Raw genomic sequence first — 25,324 nt, 5'->3', positions numbered from 1 at the left:
ATTAAAAAATGATAATACTTTCAATGAATAATTTTTGAAATTATCAAGATCAGGAAACAAAGAGAATTTTGTTAAAATTTTTCCTATATTTGTGAAGTATATGAATTTAAAGTATTAGAGATACTGAAAACCGTCTTTTTCAAACAGTAGAAAATATTTTTTATAAAAAAAAACTTATAATTTATACCTTCAAGAGTATACCAAAATTGCCTTTGAATAAATAAAAAATAAAAAAAAAATTTAATAAAAATAAAACTCCTGTGATTAAAATAAAATTAAAAATTCTAAATTACTTAAATTATGTTACTGAAGTTGTTTCTCTTTTTTTTTAATCTCAGAGAACTTTTAATATTTATATCCAACGACAACTTTTACTAATTCAAAAATTGGAATTTAATATTTCCACTAACTCATAATTAATATGGATAAACATTGCAAAATGTTGCAATAAATTTTTTTTAATTCTTTTCATTTTCTAATTTTGATATCTTCAAAAAATAATTCCTAGAAATTATTATTATATATATATATATATTTTTTTTTTTTGAAATTAGGCAACTATTTTGTGTCGAAATATAAATTGAAATGACCCAATTATTTTTAAGCACCAAAACAAAAAATAATCACAAACATACAAGAGCATATTATTGTATTATAAAAAAAAAAGAAAATTATATAAGTAATTATATGTTTACTGTCTTTGCAGATCAATCAGGCCTAACTTACTCGAGAAGAAAATACGAACTTGATTCGAGATCAATGCTAATCGATTAATTCAAAATTCATACTCGATACTTGTCTAACATTTAATATTAAGTACAAGATAGAAGATTTATAATTAATTTTCTCTCTCTTTCTCTCCCTCTCTCTTATTTTTCTCTTTCTTCTGGCGATAAAGATCTCGTTCTTTATAATGGCAGGAATATTTATTTGCCCACAATAATTTACAAAAAAAAGGGATATCATCCCTTTAAATTCGCCGTATTTATTTTTCTTTCTCGATGAAAGTATCTTTTTTTTTTTTTTTTTTCTTGTTCGTGATTTTAAATCAATATTAGGCGTTTTTATGATAGAATTCTCGTGTTTACGCTGCAATTTTTAAATCGAATTTTATTCGATTTTTCACTCGAAAGCGTATAATGTAGTTTCTGTTTATTTTATTCTTCTTTTGGACGAGTCGCGATAAAGATAAAGCAGACTAGGAATCACACACAAAATTTAAAATTTTCTTTTACTGCCGATTTAAACAACATATATTATATTTATATATTTTTTCTTTTGATTCTGAATTATACACAAGTACATATTTTTACAAGTACTTGTATCTAAAATTTACTCAGAATAATTTAATCTTTTATCGGCAGTAATTTCAATTATTTAATAATCATTCATATCCGTGGCATTTTCTCTCTCTTTCTCTCTGATGTGTATAATTGTTCTGCTTGTTTAAAAAAAAAAATAAATAAAAAAAAAGTAAGCGTTTGATCAAAAAATTGTTCACAGCGAAAAGAACTTTAGGAAAGTTTGTGGAGGAATCGGAACGTGGAGTGTAGTTTGATCAACGTCAGCTAGTTTTTCTTGAAAGGCCGGATCTTGATCAGCGATACATGGATGGCCCAATGATCGCCAAAATAAACAACGGCAGTTGCGACATAATTGAATCATTTCTGCATATTCCTCTCGAAGACCAAAAGACCTAAGAAATAGAAAAAAAAAAAAGGGAAAAAGATATGAAAATCACATTTGTAATTTTAATATCTATATTAAAAATTATTAATTAACAAAAATATATTAGCAAATTTGGAAAATAATTAAAAAGCATAATTTAGGTTCCTAAGCCTAATAATAGAATAATTGACATTTTAATGCATAAATGCAACTTTTTTGAGAACATAAATTATTTTTATGAAAAAAAAACACAAAATTTCGGTACTGATAATAATTGATTTTTTTTTTTTTGTATTACTTACTTTCGGGCAATCGTAAATAAAGTCTTCCAGTCTTTACCAGGATTTTTTTGCCGAGTAGTGGCTATTTGTTGTGGCGTAAAATGATACTGAGCAAGTTCACGCCAAATTCTTTGCTCCTGAGCAAGAACAGCAAGATGTTCACAAGCCTCGGATGATGCTTCAATATCGCGCGGATCACTTAATCGAAGTAACACCTCTCGACGACATTCTGCAGGTAAATCGGACCATTGTGGATGCTGTTCCTCATCGGGCTATGTAAAAATATTATTACTATTAATTTTCAATTACATAGCCTTTTCAAAATCAATGAAATATATAATAATCTGCTAATACAAAAATTGGATAAAATAAGTAAAAAAAAATTAAAGAAAACAGCGAAAATGATTGGTTTTTCAATGTCAAAATAATAATAATAATAAACCTGTGTAATGGTAATGGACGAGGCGATATGCAAAATTCGCTCAAGAGCTGCTTTATGTTTCTCCCACAAAATTACTGAACCCAAAGCTCTACCACCCCAACAGCAACCAGCGCTGAAGGCTCGAACCCTCTCTATCAGTCGTCTTAATCTTCCAGTTTGTTGTTGCGATAAGGACACTGCAATATGGAAATTAATTGTACATTTATTAAGAAAAAAAAAAGAGGAAGGTTAAAAAATATATGAAAAAAAGGATAAATCCATTAAAATTCAAGAATAATATAAAATTTAATTATTTTTCAATTCAATTATTTTACCTTTACATTTAAGTGTTTTTAAAATTCAATTATTTTAATTTTGTTATATATCTATGTAAATTCAATTATCTAATATAAAATACAATTATTGTACAATTTAATCTACTTTTAACAATTTAATTATTTTATAAATTCTGTTTTTTTTTTTATTATTAAGTTAAATTATTTTGTAAATTTTTTTCATGAAAAATACCAAATTATAAATTTAATTGAATTTTAAAAATAAATGTAATTATCAGGGTTGTCACAAGAATAAATTTATAAATTTCTTTGAAATTTTCCTGACATAACAAAATTTTGTTAAATTATTGAATTTAAAAAAAAAATTGAATTCTGGCCTCGGATCGACTTTAAGGCACAAAAAAGTCGTTCCAGTCGATTTATATTCCAAAAAAGTCGAAAAAGTCGATTATTTTTATTTTAACAAAATTTAATTGGTCAATAAATATTTTACTTTTGAATAACTAATGTTATTAGATATTAAATTCATTTTATTAATTCTATAATTAGAATAATTCTATAATGAATATTATCAAGAAAATTTATTTCGAATATTTCAGACTCGAACTAATTGTAAGACCAATTTTCAAAATTTTATTTAATAAGACAAATTTCTAAAAAAAAATTCTTAAACTTCCATTTTTATAATTTTTTGAAATCTGATTTAAGCAATTTATTCGAATTAAAAATTTTGTCATAGTTTTTAGCAAAAAAATTTCAGACAATACTTAATCAAAATTTAACAGATTTTTAAGTAAAAATTTTTTTTTAATAATAATTTTGGAAGAGTTAAAGATGAAATTTTTAGAAATAATTAAATTTCAAAATTTTTTGTTAATTTTTAGACAATAATTAAATTATACACAACTAAAAATAATATATCAAATAATTTTAGATAACATTTTTTAAAAGTAATTGAATTTTCAAAGATTTACAATTTGGATTTTATCATTCCTCAAAATTTCAACCCGAAATTTCTTCTCATTTCCGAAAATACTTGGAACTACCAAAAAGTGTCTTTATCTCACATGGCCTTAAGTGAAAAATGGTTACAGATAGTTAAATTTTCGAAGAATATTATCAAAATTATTAAAAATAATTTAATTTCAGGAGAGTTATAGTTGAAGTTATTAAATTGCAAAAAATTTTAGATGGACAATTTTAGAAATTTTTATATTGAAATTTTTGAAAATACATAATTAAATTTCAAAAAATTGTATTAAATTTCAGACAATAATTGAAGGGTAGAATGACAAAAGGGGTCAAGCGCCAATTCACTGTTTTTACAGGAAGTAAAAAAAACATTTTAAAAAATTTTGCAGGTCATTTAAAAAAAAACTGAGAAAACCGTTTCGATATATTAGTATGTTTTAATAAATAAACAACAATTTGTTGAAATAAACCTACATATTAACGATAAAATTAAAAAAAACTGTGGTTCCTTGAGGTTATATCAACTGCGCACATTTTCTTTAAGCATTAATTATAAAAAAAATATACAGTTTAAAGAAAAACTGGAAAATTAGTTTCTTTCTATGGAATCGACGAAATGAATAGAAAAAAAAATTCCTTTAAAAAATTGTTTGTTTTCAAGAAAATTACGAATTAATTGCTTGCTTTGGAATTGAGCAATACTTTCATCTTTAAATTCAATTGTTCACTTAGTATAATCATAAAAATATTTAAAAATTAATAATAAAATGATTTTAAAATTGTTTAAAATTGAAAATACATTATTATTATTATTAATTTTATTAATTAAAATATTATTAAAATAAAATTAAAATAAAATATTAAAATAAAAACTAAAAAAATAATATTTTTTTTTTATTTTGATAATATTATTGACTCATCACTTTCTTTTGTTTTTCAATCAGGTTGCAATAAAGTAAATTTGAGGCTATTTTATTAATTTAATTATTATTAAAAACTGATTTAAATACGCAATAAAAAAGGAAATCCTTCTACAGAAATGTGTAAATGAATTTTCTTGATTTTTTTATGCAAAAACCTCGTTTTCGATAAATTGGCGCTTGACCCCTTTTGTCATTCTACCCTTCAATTATAATAAGATAAATTTTTAGTGATTTCTGTTGATGAAGAATTTATTAGAAATCACATTAAAAAAAAAATTGAATTCCAAAAGTTTTTAATTGAAAAATGCTTTCAGATAATTGAATTTTCGAATATTATAAAAATCATGAAAAATAATTGAAATTTTTGCAAATAATTAAATTTCAAGTGATTTTGAATTAAAAATTTGTAGTAATTTTATTTGCTAATTTTTTTTTTTTTAATTATAAACAATTATTAAATTTCACATAAATTTTAATTGAAAAATAGTTTAAAATAATTGAATTTTTAAAGAATGTCATTAAAATTATTAAAAATAATTAATTTAGTAAAGAATTTTAGTTAAAAAATTTGTTAAATAATTGAAATAAAGAATATCTAAAGAAGATCTGCATTGTATACTAAAAAAACGTATTTTGTTTAAAAATTTTGTAAAAAAAAAAATGTAAAAAAAAGTCGAAAAAATCGCATTTTATTAAAATAAGTCGAAAAAAGTCGAATTTGTGAAAAAAAAGTCGGAGAAAGTCGTACAATCCGAGGCCTGTGAATTTTATAATAATAATTTTGTTACTTCAATAAATAATTAAATAAAAATAACAAAATAAAAAAAATTATAACATAACATTGTGAATAATAATAATAATAATTGACGATTGTAAAAAGACTTTATAAACAACCACAATTGACTTAAATCATTATTTAACTTTACGAGCATTTAATGATAGTGATCAATAATAAATAATGCTCTCTCTTGGCATCTTCGTATTCAATTCAAATCGTCAATACCTTCTAATGCAACTTCCTCGAGCATGTTAAAAAGAACACGTTGGGCGCATCCGCTAAGCCCTCCCATCCTGTGGCTCACAAGCAAATCTAGAAGTCTGACGATATAATTGAAACGACGACAGTCATGAACAGCTGATAAGAAATCAAGTCTCTTCAAGGCATCGCTCAAACCATTGAAACCTGCAATCTGTAAATAGGAAATATATTTAAAAAAAAAATACAGGAAATGAAATATCCTGACAAAAGTCGTTAAATTAAGGACTTAAACAGGGTTGCCACAAAATTTTCATTTTTTCTCTCAAATTTCCCTGACTTTCATACAATATTTTTTTATATTTCCTGACATTTTCGAATTTTGTTTTTTTTTTTTTTTTTTATCAAATATTAATTCTATTTAAAAAAAAAAATTATAATAAATGAAAAGTCGATCAAATGAAAATTATGTTAAACATTCTATAAAGAAGAATTCAAATTCTTAAATTAAATTTTACGAAATTCCAATTACTTACAATTCTTTTAATTCAAATATATTCGAAAATTTAATTATTTTCAAAAATATAATTATTATTTATTTAAAAAAAAAAAAAAAAACTTTTATTCCATAACCAAAAATTTTAGCATAATTCTCATTCAATAGAATTTTAAATTATATATGAATTTTTAAAGTGTGAAAAATTTCTAATTCACCGAATCTTCATTCGTTCGAATTTTTATTTACCCAAATTCTTATTAGATTTAATTCTTAAAACGACAAATCTTCCTTTATCCTTAATTACAAATGACCGAATATACAATCAACAGAATAATTTCGACACAATTTTTAAAATTCATCGCAATAAGAAATCAACAAGAAAATCGTGATCAGTATAAATTTTCAAAATTGTGCCAAAATCTTTTTGTCTATTGTTTATACTACGAAAAAATAAAAATTTCCTGTTTTAAAAATTCTATTAAATAAAAAATTGTTGCAAATAAAGAATAGGACAAATTAAAATACACTGAATTGAAAATTCTTGCATTTAAAAATTCGAAGCATCTTAAAATTATATTAAATAAATTAAATAAGAATTATTCTGCTAAAATTAAAATTCGGTTACATTCCAATTCTTTTGCATAAAAAGTTGTGTAATGAGAAATTCTGTAAAATACAAATTCTACTAAATTAAAATTTGGTACCTAAAAATTTTTTAAAGTAAAAATTTGTTTTAAAATGAATTTTTTGAAATGCTAATTCGAAAAATGAAAATTTGTCAAAAAAAAAAATAATTATATGTAATACGATTTTTTAAATGAAAAATTGAAACTAATGATTTTTATGAGATAATCATGCACATGTTACACTCTGAAAAAAATAATTTATTTAATTCAAATAATCGGTTAATTGACTATTATCAAATAAATATTTATTTGTATTAAATAATTGTTTGAATCAAATTAAATGGTGTATTTGTTTCAAATACATAAATAATTGGTTCAAATAAAGTTTATTTAATTCAAATAATTTTTTTTTCAGTGTAGACAAATCTGTTTATAATATTTTTGAAGTACATTTTTTTTTAATTCCCTGACTTGCCTGACAAAAAAAAAAAATTTCCCTGACTTGTGGCAACCCTGTTAACATTATATATTTTGTTATATAATATTTAAAAAAAGATGTATAGTGTACCAAGTGTATTAAGATAGAGAGAGTAGTGATGAAATTTTGTTTAATTCGTGTATTTTCTCAATTTTTTTTTGGGTTCCCTCTAATTGCTCGCGACCTTCTTCTCTCTATTATCCTATACACGCTGATTGATTCTCATTTTTTTTTCATTCCCCATATTCAGACACAAGAATCTCTAAAAATACTCTTTCTCTCTCAAACGGCGGAAGTCACTCACCTCTCGGGTACATTTCAAAGTGATGTGACAGTGCGGCTGGACGGCATTTTCTGTAATGAAAAAAGAAAAAAAAATGAAAAAGACATTTAAATCCTAAAAGAAACTTTACAAATGGAAAATAAATAAAAGACGATTATTTTAAGAGAGCAGGAGATGGAGTTTTTTTTTATGAGTCTGAACAGCCGCATAAGGCACGTGCTCAAAAAAAAAAAAATTTCTTAATAAAATATCAAAAGAAGTAATATATCTTTCAGAGGAAGTTTGATTTTTTTTATTTCATTATTTTTTGGCGCAAAAAAAAATTTTATTTACAAGAAAAATATACAAATGAAACGAATTTTTCAAAATTTTATAATAAAAAAAAATTTTCACAAAAGTTTTTAATGATAGAATTTCTATTTCATCGAATCTTCATTACCTTTTTAATGAAACTGTCAATATTTGACAGAGTTATGTGCTTGAAGTTTCGAACGTTTAAATAAACAAAAAATTTGTTTACTACTTTTTTAAATATTTAAATTTTATTATAAAATATTCTTCAAAAAATAAATTAATAATTATGTACTTTTTTTTTTTTTTTTTGCTGTAGTAATTTTAAAAAAAATTTACAAACCAAAAAAATGACGATTTTCTTTTAAATTGGAAAATGAAGTAAAATTGAGTATTCTGCTAAAATAGAAATTCGATTAAATAAATATTCTGTGAAAAATGAATTTTTGATTAAATAAAACAAAATTTAACAGAGGAATAAATTTCGTAACACTGAAAATTAAAATTAATAATGATTTTTTTAAAGAACATTAATTATCTTGATATTTCTAAAAAAATTATTACAAAATTACTAACTGTTTTTCTAATTCTTATATACGATATGTATATACAATTATATTCAATTTACCTTTTTTCTTCTCTTTTTCTTTCTCCTTTTTCTCTCCTTCTTTTTCCCCGCTGGAAATAAATAACAACTTTATTATTGACTCATCTCCATAATCATATATATAAGGCTACTTAAGAGCTACTTGAATTCATTTTACTGCTGTTACTCAAGTGAAACACAACTCTATTAGATTATTATTAATGTCCAACCGAGTCGTAGAAATATTAAATAACAACTTGCATTGTCAATTTTATTCCTTATTTACCAATCGCTAAAAATGATATGAAGAAATGTTTTTAATCATTTTATTTCGGGGAAAAAAAATTAACGTTTCTAAAAAGGCGAAAATATTTTTTAAAACTTTTAAAAGTATCAAAAAATAAATTAAAGTTGAAAAATTAAAAAAAAAATACTTTATAAGACTCTAAGAATTTCATTTTTTAAAATGACGAAAAATAAGAAATTATGCTAAAATCTCGAAAATAAGATGCAAAAGAAAATTATTTAATATTTATTTATTAACTAGCAAAATTAAACGCGCGCAAGCGCGCCAAATTGAGTACTTAATTGTTTGTTATAATGAAATTAAAGATTAATATTATCAATAATAATTTAATTTATTAGAATATTATTACATATTAAATAATAATAATGAAAATTATATGTTTACAAGACTCGGATTATACGACTTTTTTTCAAAAATACGACTTTTATCGACTTATTTTAATAAAATGCGACATTTTTTTTTACATTTGAAAAAAAATGTAAATAAAATACATTTTTTTAGTATAAAATGTAGATCTTCTTCAGATCTTCTTCAATTCAATTATTTAACAAATTTTGAACTAAAATGATTCTTCACTAAATTAATTATTTTTAATAATTTTTATGAAATACATCACAAATTCAATTATATCAAAATTATTTTTCAATTAAAATTTTTATGAAATTTAACAATTGTTTATAATTTAAAAAAAAAATATCACAATAAAATTGAATTATTTTTTAAAAATTTCAATTCAAAATAAACTAAAATTCAATTATTACCCGAAATTTTAATTCAAAATCAATTAAAAATCCAATAATTATTAAAAATTTTCAATTTAAAATTTAATTATTTGCCAAGTTTTCAATTTAAAATGAAATAAAATTCAATTATTTTCTAAAATTTCTATTCAAAATTAATTAACCAAATTTTCAATCCAAAATGAACTTAAATTAAATTATTATCCAAAATTTTAATTAAAATTCAATTATTTCCCAAAATTTTCAATTCAAAATGAACTGAAATTCAATTATTTTCCAAATTTAAAATCAAATAAAATTTCATTATTCTCAAAAATTTGAATTCAAAATTAATTGAATTTTCACTAATTTAAATTTAAAAGCATCTAAAATTTAATTATTTCTAAAATTTTCCATCGAAAAATTTTTTTTGAAATTTAATAATCTCAATTAGGTATAACTCTAAGGAAATTCAATTATCTTTAACTATTTTAATAATATTCTTTGAAATTTCAACTATCTGAAACCATTTTTCAATTAAAAATGATTTTCAAATTATTGTATTTTGTCCGCATTTTCTAATAAATTTTTAGTGAAATCATCTAAAATTTTAATTACAAAACACTTAAAGTTTCAATTAATTTCAAAAATCTCAATTTTAAATCTTTGAAAATTCAATTAATTTTAAAAAATGTTTTCTGAAAATTGATTGATAAATTATTTTTAGTTCTATAAAATTTAATAATTGTTTGAAAATTAACAATACCTTTAGAAATTTAATTATTTTTTTTGGCAAGTCCAGTACATTTTGATCACCCTATATATATATATATATATATATTTTCATTTTATAGAATTTTGAAAACGCCGAATTTTTATTTAAACAGAATTTTCATTTGTCCGAATAAATATGTAAAAGAAAAATTTGGGCGCAAATTTAAAAATTAAATTATAATTTCGTTGATAATTTCTTATTTGTTAATTTTTAAATTTACACACATATTTTTCTCACAGATATTTATTTACTTCAACAAAATTAAATTTGGCGTTTTAACAAAATTTTTCTGTAAAATCTAATTTCGAACAAATAAAAATAGAGCTAGAAAATTAATTCTTTCAATAAAATAAAAATTTTTTAAATCGACTTTTCTGTCTAATGATAAATTTGAACAAATAATAATTTTGACAAATTTAAATTCGATGAAATAAAAAATCTCTAAATTTGCAAATTTGTTTAAAAAAAAATTTACTGTGAGTTTACATATTATTAATTCTATTAAAAAAAGACCTCAATGAAGTTGGCGTCGACGCTCAGCGTCGAAATTTATTTTTCACAGGACCAAAATTATCAAATATTTTAAAAAAGATTTTGGGTCCACATAATACCTTAAAAAGTATTTCTCAAGGCATTATTTGGATTGAAAATCTTAAAAAAAAAAAAAAAAATAATAATAATTTAATATTTTTGGTTCAGTGATAAACAATTTTCGGCGCTGAGTGTCGACGACAACTTCATGGAGGTAAAAAAAAGTTTTCCAACTGCTATATATATATTTTTTTTAAATCGGTTTTCTTAAAATTTTTTTTTTTTTGAAAAAAAGTATCTTTATGTCAATTTCTTTAAAAGTGATAAAATTTTCAAAATTCATTAAAATATTGGAAAATTAAGAAGCTGAAGTACGCAACGTTTATAATAAACGATTTTTAAAGAAATAATTTTTTAAAATGAAAAATTTCTATAATTTTTTGCCTAAAAAATATTTCTTTATAATTTGTTGATTAATGAAAACTACAAGAAATATTTTTTAAGTAAAAAATTATAGACTTTTTCATTTTAAAAAATTATTTTTTTAAAAATCGTTTATCATAAACGTTGCGTACTTCAGCTTCGTAAAATTGCCAAGAGTGCTGAAATTTGTACTATAATTAATTAATAAATAAACGAACTAAAAATTAAAGAAAAAAAAAATTAAGAAAATCGATTTTTTCAGAAATAGTAAACTGAAAAATGTATATATTGTACTTAAAGGAAAATTGTGTTACCTAAAAAGAGAATTATGAGACTATGAATAAAATGACAATTTTTGGAAAAACAAAATAATAATTTTCAAAAAATATTTGAAATCGTGCCAAAAAATTTTACATAAATTTGATAATTGCTGAATTTGAAAATATCATTTAAAAAAAAAAGGAAAATAATTTCACATTTATTATTTTTTTAAAATATCCTACAATTTGTTTTTTATATAAAATTAAAAATTGAAATATATATATTTTATTTATGTTGAATAAAATTTTTATTTTTAAAATAAATAAAAAGTCTAGTTGATGCTGAGACAAATATACGTTTATTTAACTCAAATATATTTTATTTGGTTCAAATAAATCATTTCTCGTTGGTGCATATATTGAACAGTAAAAAATTAAAAAAATTTCTTTAATCTTGTGTTTAAAGATTAAAAATTAAATATTTTTGCAAAATAATAATTATTATAATCCTGTTGGGATTAGAAAGAAAAAAAAAATTCTTATCAAGTAACCCAGTTTTTATTATTTAATAAATTTTTCTCCTTACGTGTTTATAATTATATTTTATATATTATATATAACTGTACATAGGGCAAATAATTCTTTTCCGCATAAATTTTAATAGATTTCTGAAACACTATGGTATTATAATATAAATATTTATGTATGAAAGCTGAAATGGGAATTTCATGTGCACGTTTCATATTTACAAATTCTTTTCATGATGCACACATTCAGTCAGCGAAGCGATGAGAAATTGACGTCAAACCTTCACGCACGCGGTTAGAATTGTTTCCAATTTTCACTATGCTAGGTCAACCTGAACGGTTTCCGCCTTTCAAAAGGCAAACATTCTTTATAAAACAATTGGTTACCATAAATTAATATTATTTCCACATATTTATATATATATATATATTTATTTATTTATTTAAGTGATGTATGTGTTATACTATCAATTCCATTTATATTGTCGTCTTTAAAAAAAAGTATCTTAAATGGTATATATGCGAAAATTATAAATGGAAACTTAATTTTACTTTCAATTAAATTGTTTCTCTTTTTTTTTACATCTCAGTGAAATTTACACATTTGTGCACGCAATATTTTGTATATTTATATTTGGATTAGGGTCAACTGGGGTAAATCCGAACGCTTTTAGTAAGTTTCAACAATAACATAAGTTTTTTCTTTAAAAAAAAAATACTTCCGGTATTCTGGTGCATGAAGTTGTTACTTTACTTCCATAGAACAATTTTATGAGGTAGCAAAATTTTTTGATAAATTACAATCACAGGAAACTTAGCGTTCGTATTTACCTTGATACTTTGCAACTTTCCTAAAATACCGGGGTAAATACGAACGCCACTGTATTTCAGAAAAATCTTAGGGAAAATAAATTTAAAGTATTGCAATTGTTAAACTTATATAAAAACTCAAAAAAATACGATAATAAACCTATTATGTAATAATGCATCATATATAAATACAAAAATCAAACAGGTTAAAAATTAAAATGCATTACACAATTAAAACCTTCAATAACTTTATCAAATCATAACGGATTTTTGCAAAACTTGGTACAGAAAGTATTTTGGAGTGATTGAATGTAAATACAAAAATAAAAGTCAAATTTTTTAAATTCAAAATGGCGGACTTTCCTAAAACTTATTTTTAAAAATGATCAAAAATTCGTAATCAGCGACCCTGAAACCTCTCGAGTAACAATTTTCGAGCGAATCCAATGAATTTTTTAATTCTCGTCCGCCATTTTGAATTTTGAAAAACTGACTTCAAATTGGTAATTAGCGACCCCAAAAACCGTAGAATACCAAATTTTATTAAGATCCTGAAAAACTTTTTTCAACAAACCATTTGGCAAAAAAATTGAAACACTCCTTCGAGAGAACAAAGATTAAGTTTCTGCTTATTAATTACTAACGAGGATACGTATAGAAAGAAAAACTTTTTTCTATGTACTTTTATAATGTTAAAATAATAGTGTAATCAAATAAAAACAATTTTGTGTGGCTTTGATGTAAAAAAAAATTATTAAAAATACCGTTCGGATTTACCCCAGTTTTCCAATTTTTTTGGGTAAATACGAACGGTCTGATATTATTAATAAAATTTTACAGAAGGCAAAAATCAAATATAGTTTCTGTTCTAGTATTCATAACAAACAATTATAAATAATAAAATGAATTTTTAGCTTCTTTTTCTTCAAATACGAGACAAAATACTGAAAGAGTGTCATCTTTGATTTTCAATCTTTTTTGCAATACTTGTTATCTTTGTTTATGCTGTTGCTAATTAACAAACAAAAAATGGGATAATACTTAGAATCTCTTCAAGAGGATCTGAGGTAAAAATTCTCATATCGAACTTATTTTTAAAAATTTTAATTAAGCTGAAATAATTAGCGTTCGGATTTACCCCCCGTTCGGATTTACCCCGACTGACCCTATATAAATTTTATTTTATTGTTTAATTTAGTTTAATTAAAATAAATATTTTTTATTACAAATTTTCATTTACTTGTCAATATTTTAGGAATTTTAATTTTCTGATAAATAACACTTATCACAAGTCTCCAACATTAATTTTTAATTTGTAATCTATTTCCCAATTTTTTTTTTTTTTTGTTTAGTTGTCAAATTGAAACTTTTTTTCTAAATCGTCTTTTTCTGTGTTTCAAAACCAAAAAAATGTCGATTTAGAAAAAAAAATTTTTTTTTGGGGGAGGTTTGGCACATTTTGATCACTTTGTATGTATCATAGATATATATATATATATGCAATCAAGTGGGCAATGACCGCAAAAAAGATCCATACTGCTTATATGTACCTTAATCTTGTGGTCAAGGTAACGACTACATCTTATAAACACGCAAACAATAGTAATTCAAAAACCTGTTTTTATATTTTTTTTTCTTTTTAAAAAATTAAACCTTTAAATTAACTATAAACGAGAAAAACAACCAGCACAATCATTTCGACTACGATTTAAATTCTAAAACAAAAAAAAAAAAATAGAACGCATAAATATTTCCTTTACTGAAAAAAATATATTTGATTCAAATAATCGGTTACTTGACTATTTATCAAATAAATATTTACTTGAACCAATAATTTCTGTATTTGAAAAAAATACCATTTACTTGACTCAAATAATATAATTATTTAATATAAATAAAAATTTATTTGATAATAACGTTGGTGAAATTCACAATATTTATTTATCAATGATTGAAAAAAACAAAATATTTTTCACTCAAAAAATAACTAATTTTTTGACTACAATTTTTTTTTCACAAAAATTATTGATCCAAAAACGTTGCAAAAAATTTTTTAGATCAAAAATAATACAAAATTTGCATAGAAAAATAGTTTTTCTTCTCAATCGTTGATCGTTAAACGTTGTGAATTTTACCGTCGTTGATAATAATTTGAATCAAATAAATTTTTGTTTCAATGTAAATTTGTAAACCAGTTCTAATTTTTCGTGAATAGAATTTTGCAAGTCAAATTTTTATTTATTATTTTTTCGAATTTTATAAAATAAAATCGAATGTAAAATTAATATTATACTAAATTTTCCGAAATATTTTCATCTATACCTAAGTCAAATTTCAATTAACAGAATTTCACTTCATTAATTAAAAATTAATAAATTTGGAATTCCAAAGAAAGAATAATTTGAGGGAAAAATTTTACAAAAATGAAAAGAAAATCAAAAAATTTTTTTAAATTGAAATCAAAATTTATAAATTTTATTTATTTATTTATAAGTTAAACGAATTAAAAAAAGAAAAAAATGTCTTTAATTTATTAAAAATTCCCAGTAATAATTTCATTGAAATTTTAATAAATAAACGAAAATTTGAGGGAAAAATCGACAATTTTGTTCTGTTTATAAAAAAATAAATAAATTTTTGTAATTTCAAAAAGAAAAAAAAATCAATAATTTTGTCTTGTTTGTAAAAAAAAAAAAAATAAATAAATAAATTTGAAGAATATAAAAAAAGAGAAATATTTCAGGGGAAAATTAAATTTTACAGAAAGAATAGAAAAATTATTGTAATAAAATTCCCTGTTTAATGAAAATTCCTAGCTAATTCCCCGTTAATTAAATTCCCAGTTATTTCATGATTAAATAAATACATTGAAAATTCTTCGATTTCAGAAAATTTGATTCAATATTTTTATTAGCAAATTATTAATTATTAAAACGACAAAAAAAATCTCAAAATTAAAAAAAAAATTAATTTGATTCAATATATAAATTCTAATACCTATTTGATGGTAATTTAAAAATTTTAAACAAAATTTTCAATTAATATATACAATTTCAATTTTTATATAGGACTCACAAATATGTAAACACCAATTAATATTAATATAATAATTAATTATTATAATATATAATAATATAATAATTAATTATTATAATATATAATAATATAATTATTAATATTAATATAATTAATATTTTGATTTGTTTTTTGAGTCGGTATATCAAAACTACTCAAAATTTTTCAAAACATTTTTCGATTTAACAAAACATATAAATAATTGTTATTTTTACATTCAATGTTTTTATATACTTTTTTTATATTAATTATTTTTAATTTTCCTTTAATTGATATTTTTACATTTAAAAAAAAAAAATGTTTGTTATTGTGATCATTGAAAATTTTTATTTTTTACTTTGTTATTTTGTGCATAATTTTTTTTAAACATTAAAAATATTGTTTATACAAAATAACAAATTTTAAAAAAAATTTATCTACATAATCACAAATAAAAAAAAAATAACCAAGTATAAATAACAAAAATTTCCAATGTTTAAAATAACAAATTTTTGTTTTCAATGTAAAAAAAGTAATTACAGAAAAATTATAAATAATTAAAATAACAAAACTAAAAACATCAAAAATGTAAAAATAACAATTTTTATATAATAATCGAGATAATAATTTTTTGTCTTGTTCAATCTAACATTGTTTTGAAAAACTTTTTGTCTTTTTCAAATTCCCTGATAATTTTTCTGATTTCCCTTGACTATTGGAACTTTTTTTTTTTTGGGGGGGGGGGGGAATGAAAATTTCACATGAAATGCCATGCATAAAAAAAATCTTTAAAAAAAAAAAATTCCATTATATTTGAAAATCCCAGGTGAAAATAAAATATTATAATATACAAAATTGTGAGAGAATTTATAACAATATTTTTGTACTAGGTAGGTGGTGAATGCGAACGGAATGAAAATTCCTTTTTTGACCTTGATCGAAACTTGATTGGACTACTGCGCGGGCAAGTTCTTTTATTATGAGATTTTCTTGTCGAGTCGTTTGTTGTGCAGATAAAATCATGTACAGATTCTTATATTTTTCCTGAGTCACAAACTAGCTTGCGTTGACTCGATAGATTAAATCGGCGGGGAAACGAAAAAAAAAAAAAAAAAAAATTAAGAACGTGGGTGTACACGTTAAACAGACCGAGAAAAAGGCAGTTCATATAGGAACACCATGAGTCGTTTAGTTTGATGCGACATTTATTTTTAATCATTAATTATTTATCACGTTTTATTTTTTATTTTCCAGTTAAAAAAAAATACTAAAAAAAATATTTTAATAAAAATACATTTTAAAGAAAAAGCAACTTTTTTTTTTTACAAAAAGAAGAAAAATTGATGATTATAAAGAAGGGAGACAATTTTTTCAAAAAGTTGTTTTAAAAAATTATTTCACGTGAAAAAAAAGAGCAAAATAAAAAATTCATTGAAATAAATATTAAAAAAACAGGGCCCAATGAAAAATTTGAAAACAACTTTTACTGCTTTAATTATAATTATGAATGAGCATAACAGAAAAGTTAAATGCCCACCAGAGATGAAAATTTATCCATTTAAATAAAATATTTTTAATCTGAACAAAATTTCGAAAGTGTTAGACGAGATATATCAAAATTGTGCAACAAAAATAACCTTTCGTGTATATATATATATATATATATATAGACCCTTTCACTTTGCTGTGGTAATTTTAAATATGATAGCGACAAATTATTTTTTTTTTTAAACATTGATACTTCATACTCTCGTTCGTCAACTTTCAAATTATCAATTCGTATTTCACTGTAATTTTTCTAGTCGTTGTATACATAATATTTCCTTAATTTGAAGAGTGTAAAAAAAATTTAAGGAAACCCTTTTTCTAACTCTTAAATTAAAGACAATAACTAAATGACCTTTTTTTTCTTTCAAAAAATAATAATAATCTAAAATAATTTTCAGAAGCAAAAGTTTGAATTGAAAATTTCAAAAATTATAATTTTAGTAGCATTTTTAGAAATTTTATATTTTTCCAATATACTTTTCATAAAATTCCCTAAGTTTTCCCTGATTTCCCTGACCCGTGTTAACCCTGTAAATAAAAAATTAATTAAAAAGAGTTAATTAATTAAAGAGAAAATCTTTGAAGTAAAAATTCTGTTAAAGAAAAATTCTGCCAAATAAAAATTTGGTATTTCTGTTAATTAAAAATTCGTAAAATGGTAATTCAAAAAATAAAAATTAGTTTAAAAAATAATTATTGAAAATGAAAATTCTATAACTAATAGGAAAATCATGCGCCCCGTAAAATTAATTCATTATTTGAACAAAAAAATAAAAATAAATAATAATTTTCTTCACGTTGTAAATTTATTTTTCAATGTGTTAAAAATTAAATTCGAGAGAACAATAATTCGCACCCGCGTTAACGGGTGCGACCTTGCATCCAATACATTTACGAGGGAAACCTCGTGCACAAAAAGGTTATTGCATAATGTCATAGTATAATTTATTCATGCACGTGGCGAGTTTCACGAAAGTACTTCTTTTTTCATATAATAACAACGAGAAAACTCACAATTTTTACATAATTTCTATATAACACTATATATACAACAAAGATATGAAATTATGATTATACTTTAAAACATTATTGCGGGTGTAGTTCACAATCAAGCATATCGCATAATATTGTGCGGTTAAAAAGCTAATATTACACGTGATTTAGTTTTCCGTCGACCTTCAAACTCTTCCGCCGAACAATAGAGAGAATACATATTATCTATAGATATATATAATTCATTTGCAACATGTGCAAATAATTGCAAAAATAAAAATAGTTAACTAAATCATATAGGAAACAATAAAATGTAAAATCCTAAAAAAAAAAAATTGTAAAAAATTTATTAAAAAAAATTGGGACGCATGAAAAATCATTAGTTAGAATTTTCATTTTATGGAATTTCATTTGTCATAATTATTTACAAGCCGAATTTTTATTTCTTCGAATTAGTATTTTGCAGAATTTTCATCAAAACATTACAGAATTTTTATATAACCGAAAATTCACTTCACAGAATTTTTATTTGTCAGAATTTATATTTTCTCGAATTTTCATTTAACATAATAGACATTTTAAAGAATTTTTATTGGGTAGAATTTCATTGCATAGAATTTTCATTTTATTCTTTCAGATGAATTTTCATTTTTTCGAATTATTATTTAATATAATTTCCATATAATCGATTTTTCATATACTATAGAATTTTTACTTAACTGAAAAATCTTTTAACACAATTTCTAATTGATAGAATTTTTCATTTGTCCGAAATTGCAAATGACCGAACAGACAATAGACAGAAAGATTTCGGCGCGATATTTAAAATCAACCAATCAAAAATTATCCATAAAATTGTGAATGGTTGATTTTAAAAATCGCGCCAAAATCGATTGTCTGTTCGGTCATTTGCAATTTCGGACAAATGAAAAATTCTATCAATTAGAAATTGTGTTAAAAGATTTTTCAGTTAAGTAAAAATTCTGTATAGTATATGAAAAATGGGTTATATGGAAATTATATCAAATAATAATTCAAACAAATGAAAATTCATCTGAAAGAATAAAATGAAAATTCTACACAATAAAAATTCTTTAAAATGCCTATTATGTTAAATGAAAATTTCGAGCAAATAAAAATTCTAAAAATTAAAAATTCGAACAAATAAAAATTCTGTGAAGTGAATTTTTGGTTATATAAAAATTCTGTAATATAGAAAATTGTTTTAATGAAGATTCTGCAAAATACTAATTCGAACAAATAAAAATTCGGCTCAAAAATAATTATGACAAATGAAATTCCATAAAATGAAAATTGTAATTAATAATTTTTAGAACATAATCACGCGTCCCAAACAATTTTGGAGTAAAAATTAACTTTGACATTCAAATTCATTTGCAATGTGTGCGAATAATTTACAAAAATAAAAATATTAAACTTAATCAATACCCTATATGAAACAATAAAATGTAAAATTCTAAAAAAAATTTTTTTGAGTAAAAATTAGCTTTAATACTCTCAAAATCTGATTTTTTCTCTTTCAACAATTAGTAAAAAAAAACAACTGATAATTAGTAAAAAGTAATTCATTTTCATTAGAAAAATAACTGAAAAAATAATGACTTAAAAGTGTTGAACGTTCAAATGAACAAAATATTTTTTTCAATCTATAAATTATTAAAAATTATAATGTCAATGTAAAATAAAACAGTAAATTAAACTAATATTAAATTAATAACTTCTTTTTAGATATTTAAAACAATATTTTGTAATAAAATTCGTATTTAAAAAGTTACAAAAAAAAATTTGTTCATTTGAACGTTCAACACTTTTGGCTCATAAAAAATAGTCAAATTTTACTATAACTGAATTAATTACCAGAAATTTTATTTATTTTATCATAACCGAAAAGTGAATTTAATTATAATACAATATTAGTTATTTTATTATTATTATTATTATTATTATTATTATTTTATTATTATTATTATTATTATAACTAGTTTTTTAAACTAAAAGATTAGTAGAAATATTACTACATTGAAAAAAATTTATTTGATTCAAATAATCGGTTACTTGACTCACGCAGAGAAATGATTTATTTGAACCAAATAAAATATATTTGAGTTAAATAAACGTATATTTGTCTCAGAGCCTACTAACTTATTTATTTGGCGTAAATAAAAGTTTTATTTGTCACAAATAAATTTTTCTTTACCTCAAATAAATTTTTTATTTCAATGAAATAAAATATATTTGCAACAACCAATTTTCTTTTTTATATATAGAAAAAAATGTATTCTCTGATAAAAATTCTTTTCTATATATTGAAAAAAGCAAATATTGAAATACGACAAGCTTGGATTAATAACATTTGCCAATTTCTATATAGGATGCGGCAAAGGACTCAAAGCTTTTTTTTTTTGAATATATGAAGCTTTTCTAATGAATCATCCTTTATTGGCATGTATATATAAATATATATATGTATATATAAAGCGCATTTGAAATCTGAGAGTGAAGCATGAAGATCGAAGAATTGGTGCAGAGAGCTGGGTCATGACCTACTTTTATATACGAGTTGTCCCCGGATTGTCCTTCCAAGGTCGATCATAGTTGCCTATTGAATGCAACCCTTGTTATGTGAAAAATGTGGCAAAAGAAAAATTCCTTAAACTTTTTACGAGCCCTCTATATATCCACATATTGATGCTGATTATATTATTTTTTCAATCCTTTCTATCAAAAAAAGAAAAAAAAATGTAAAAAAATGTTGATAATAAAATTAAAAAAATAAATAATAAAAATTACGAATGCAGTAATAAACTTTAGTAATAAATTGGAATTATTAAACAAAAACTAAAAATTCCTAAAATTTAACAAAATGAGAAACCAAACTAAAAGAATAAAATAAAAACCACAGAGAGAAGAAAGACAATCTAAATAATTAAATTCTCTAACGAAGTAATTATCAATTAACCTTAATTTTCACACTAAGAAATACAAAAAAATTCAAATATATTTAGATGTAGAAGAATATAAAACTCTATTAAATTTTCAAGTCTTCGATTTTTTTTCTATATAGTCTCGTTAAATATGTTGGAAATAATAATAGATATAAATTAATAAGTATTAATATTATTATTATTATTATTATTATATTAATATTATCGTATATTAATTTATTTATATATTAATTAATGTATAATTAATTATTACCGAGGGGGAATTTACTCAGGTAGTCAAGTGTACACTCTTCCTGTAATACTTGTGTAATAACGTGTAATACCGTGTAATAATGCGTTATTACAGTGCTGTAATAACGCAAAAAACCATGTAATATCTCTGTAATAATGTGTAATACTCTGTAATAACGTGTAATACTTAAGTAATAAAGGTAATATGAGGTGTAATACCGGTAGTCAAGTGTACACGTTTTTAACTAGTAAATTCCCCCTCGATTATTACATATTAATTATATTAATAAATAATAAAAAATAAAAAAATGCGAATGAAAATATTCTGGAAAAAAAAATTGTCAGACTCTCAATTTATCAGAATATATAACGAGTATAGCTTGTACAAAGTATAGATGATTTGAACAATTGCCAATTCGTTGAATAATTGAAGACAATATCCTAGTTTCATATTCAATAAAAATGATATACAATTTAATAAGGCAATGAGCAAAAATATAACAATGACAACATAAACAAACATATATACTTGATGAAACATATATATATATATATATATAACAATATGCTGAAGTTCACACAACGTTTATATGATCAACGATTTTTAAAGAAATATTTTTCTACATTATTTTTCCACGAATTTTCACTTCATTTCTTGCAATGTTTATTGATAAAAAAAAATTACATAAATAAAACGTTTTTTTCATTAAAAATTTTTATAATTTTTTGTCTCAAAAAATAATTTACAATTTCACATTAAATGGTATTTGTTTCAAATACAAAAATTATTTGTTCAAATATAGTTTATTTAATTAAAATAAAAATTATTTGATTCAAGTAAATATTTATTTGATAAATAGTCAAGGAACCGATTATTTGAATCAAATAAATTTATTTCAATGAAATATTAAAATAAAACCCTTTTTTATATTTTTGTGCAAAAAAAAAAAAAAATTAGAAAAAATGTCAATTAATGATACAAAATAAATTTAATAATTAATAATAATTAATAATAATTAATAATAATTAACAATAAATAATATTAATAATTAATTAACAATTATAATTAAAAATTATTTAATTTATTATTATTATTAAGAATTTCATTAAGTAATAATTTAATTAATTAATAAATAATCAAATGAATAAAAAACAAATATAAATTTTTAAAAACAAAATATTAAGAGCATAAGTTCTTTTAATGCAAAGAAGAAATAACTGCACTCAAGATGAATAAATTTATAATGTCATGCATTGATCTACGCATTACTATATATATATATATGTTTGAACATGAATGAGAAAGTAATCAGTTCACAGTTCAATATAATCAACTTGAAGATAAAGTGGATTTATTATTAAGCGCAGCAAAAGTCGAACACCTAATTCTGATTTTAACGAGATATAAATAATATATATGATATACAGACGGAGTTTACATAGATTTTATACACATACTATATATGTGCATCTGTCTTCGGAAAGAGCGCAAGAAAGCGTAACAGTGAAAATGTTTTATTAAAAAAAAAAAAAAAAAAAAAAAAAAAAGAGGAAAAAAACCGGCAACTCAAATTTAAAAGGAATCTGACGAAATGAACTTTTACGGTTTTATGATTTTACCAAGTGTCTAATTTTACAGACTTTGATCTCAATTCTTTCGCATGTATAATGTTTACAACTACAATAAATTTCCCAGAAGTGGGAGATAAAAAGTGATTTAATATACGTACGTGGAGTTAATTAATTAAAAAAAAATTTATATATATATATATAAGTGCACGTAACAGGTACGAAATGAAACTTTACGAAAGTGAATAATCGCCACGGTTTCCGTTGGGAAATCGTTAATTGTGCATTTCGTTAACTGTTATTTGTGGTAAAAGTGGTTAAAGTCAATTAATACTTCACTTTCATCCCATAAGTAACTGTTCTTTTTTTATATATTACATTACAAAAAAACTTTGGTAATTTGGTTTTTAATTTTCACATAGATATATCAGTGTCAATTGACATTGTTGAAAATTTCTAACCTCACTTTTAAAAAAAAAATCCAAATTTTTTACTTTTAACTTTTTTTCTCTCTCACTAATATAAATTTTTTTTGTCCGAAAATCAAAAAAGTTAGTACAAAAAACTATTACTAAAAAAAAGAGAAAAAAAATTTCATCATTAAAATCCAGAATTTTTATATAAAAAATTGTAAATTGTAACTGAGCTTTTTTCAAAGAAATTATATTACCATTTTCTTTTCAGAATTTCATAATTATGAGAAATTCCCACAGTGACACTATACTTTTTTCCCTAAAATAGAATAGAGTAATAAAAAAAAAAAAAAAACTCGAAACAAATTATATACGAAAAGTGACAAATGTTTGTCTTGTAACGTATAATTTTGTATAATTTTGTTCATTATTTCAAAAGTAAAATAAGCACCCAATTTCCTGGGGGAAAAACCTTCCAAAAAATATAAAATTGCATTTTGATTATTCCTAAGTTGCAAATATAGAAAACAAACAATAATAAGTGCGGAATATTAATGACAATGCGGAAACGGAATTTTTCTTTTTTTTTTTAAAAAAAAAACTAAATCACTTGGGAAAATTAAAATAACTCGATTATTACCTGAAAATCATTCAGATAACGATCGTAGTTATATCATTGCGCAAAAGTGAGACTCCTGAGTACTGTGTTTACAATGTACAGCTGTTGCCAAGCGTGCGACTGCGTATAATCAAGAATCCTTCAAACAAAGAAGTCTAATCCCGTTGTTTGACGGTTTTTTCTTCTTTTTTTAAAAAAAGAAAAATTAGCTTCGTATTTATGCAACAAAAATTATAATTACGTTAATTATTCTTCAGAGCTGTCAAACTCATTTATAGCACAATTTAAAAAAATATTTATTTACAAACAATTTCTTTTTTATATTTTTAAGATTCTTTCTTAACAAAAACAAATTCCACATTTAATCATACAAAAATTTTCTAAATAAAAAGAAATTTTTTTTTTTTTTGACAACAGTTAAAAAAGGACATAAAAATTTACAACGGGAACAAAGACACAAGATGATATTTTTTATTTCACGAATCAATAAAATGTAAAAATGAACATTTGATTGAAATTATAATCAAACAGCTGTCTTGAGTCAAGAAATGTTTTTGACGGACCTGCCATTTTCATAATAACAAAGAATGGCGCCGGGGATTTCAGAATGGTTGAGTCCTATTTTTTTTTTTTTTTCTTCTTTTTTGTTATATTTTCCTAACATGACAATGGTTTTTTTAGTGAAATTAATACTTACCGAATTAAAAGCGAAAGTGTTTTATTGTTGGCACATTCTAGGATCTTCTTTTTTTCCCAGCCTTCAACAGTTTTCACCCATTCCTCGCCTGGACTACGCCAATCTTTGGAGATGAACGGCATTTCTCTTTTCTTTAAGCGCTGCTTGTGATGTGTCAAATAAAATAAAATTCGCGGGCTTGTCACTGCCTTTTTGCGTTTTTTACCTGTACAAGGAAAACGCAAGCAGTCGCGATAACACAACCGCAATTTGGTAACTGTTTTTGTAAGGCCGTTTCGCGGAAGCCGAGTATTTGACAGCCCGATACTCAAATGCTCAAACCTCTCGCTACTATTGCCTCGCTCACGGCATCCACACAACCATCAACCGCGCATGGCTTTGTTTAACTGACGTCACACACTAAACATCAGCTGTGTTCCCCAGAAAGTCTGCTGTTGCCATCCCCCTTTCAAAATCATGCACAACATACACAAAGTCAATCACTTTTTTTTCTCTCTTTTTTTAAAAAGAGAGAAAATGCAAGATGTCTTTTCCGCCATCTACACAATATTTATTACCTTTTGATTTTTTTGAATTTCCTCA

The 25,324-nt window shown here is 22.6% G+C and overlaps 1 protein-coding gene across 1 annotated transcript; it reads right to left on the bottom strand.

The window, feature by feature from the left end:
- Positions 1–671: 671 nt before the first annotated feature.
- Positions 672–25,324, bottom strand: LOC127283127 (F-box only protein 32). The gene is made up of 7 exons (XM_051307814.1): positions 24,743–25,324; positions 8,343–8,392; positions 7,445–7,494; positions 5,565–5,751; positions 2,392–2,567; positions 1,971–2,221; positions 672–1,696 (listed from the first exon to the last, which is right to left on the bottom strand). The coding sequence occupies exons 1-7, from the start codon at positions 24,862–24,864 to the stop codon at positions 1,498–1,500; spliced, it is 1,035 nt and encodes a 344-aa protein (XP_051163771.1). The 5' UTR covers positions 24,865–25,324; the 3' UTR covers positions 672–1,497.

The sequence above is a fragment of the Leptopilina boulardi genome, unplaced genomic scaffold, assembly GCF_019393585.1.
Source record: "Leptopilina boulardi isolate dan_hultmark-lab unplaced genomic scaffold, ZJU_Lbou_2.1 LbouV2_116, whole genome shotgun sequence".
Taxonomy (NCBI): domain Eukaryota; kingdom Metazoa; phylum Arthropoda; class Insecta; order Hymenoptera; family Figitidae; genus Leptopilina; species Leptopilina boulardi.
This window is presented reverse-complemented; position numbering and strand designations above follow the sequence as displayed.

What these genes read in the sequence shown, in the direction of transcription:
- LOC127283127 (XM_051307814.1), bottom strand. Translation starts at nt 24,864, where the DNA reads ATGCCGTTCATCTCCAAAGATTGGCGTAGTCCAGGCGAGGAATGGGTG. An exon ending in CGAGGAAGTTGCATTAGAAG is followed by an intron (nt 2,568 to 5,564) that starts GTATTGACGATT and finishes TCCATATTGCAG; the next exon opens with TGTCCTTATCGCAACAACAA. An exon ending in TTATTTACGATTGCCCGAAA is followed by an intron (nt 1,697 to 1,970) that starts GTAAGTAATACA and finishes TCTATTTCTTAG; the next exon opens with GTCTTTTGGTCTTCGAGAGG.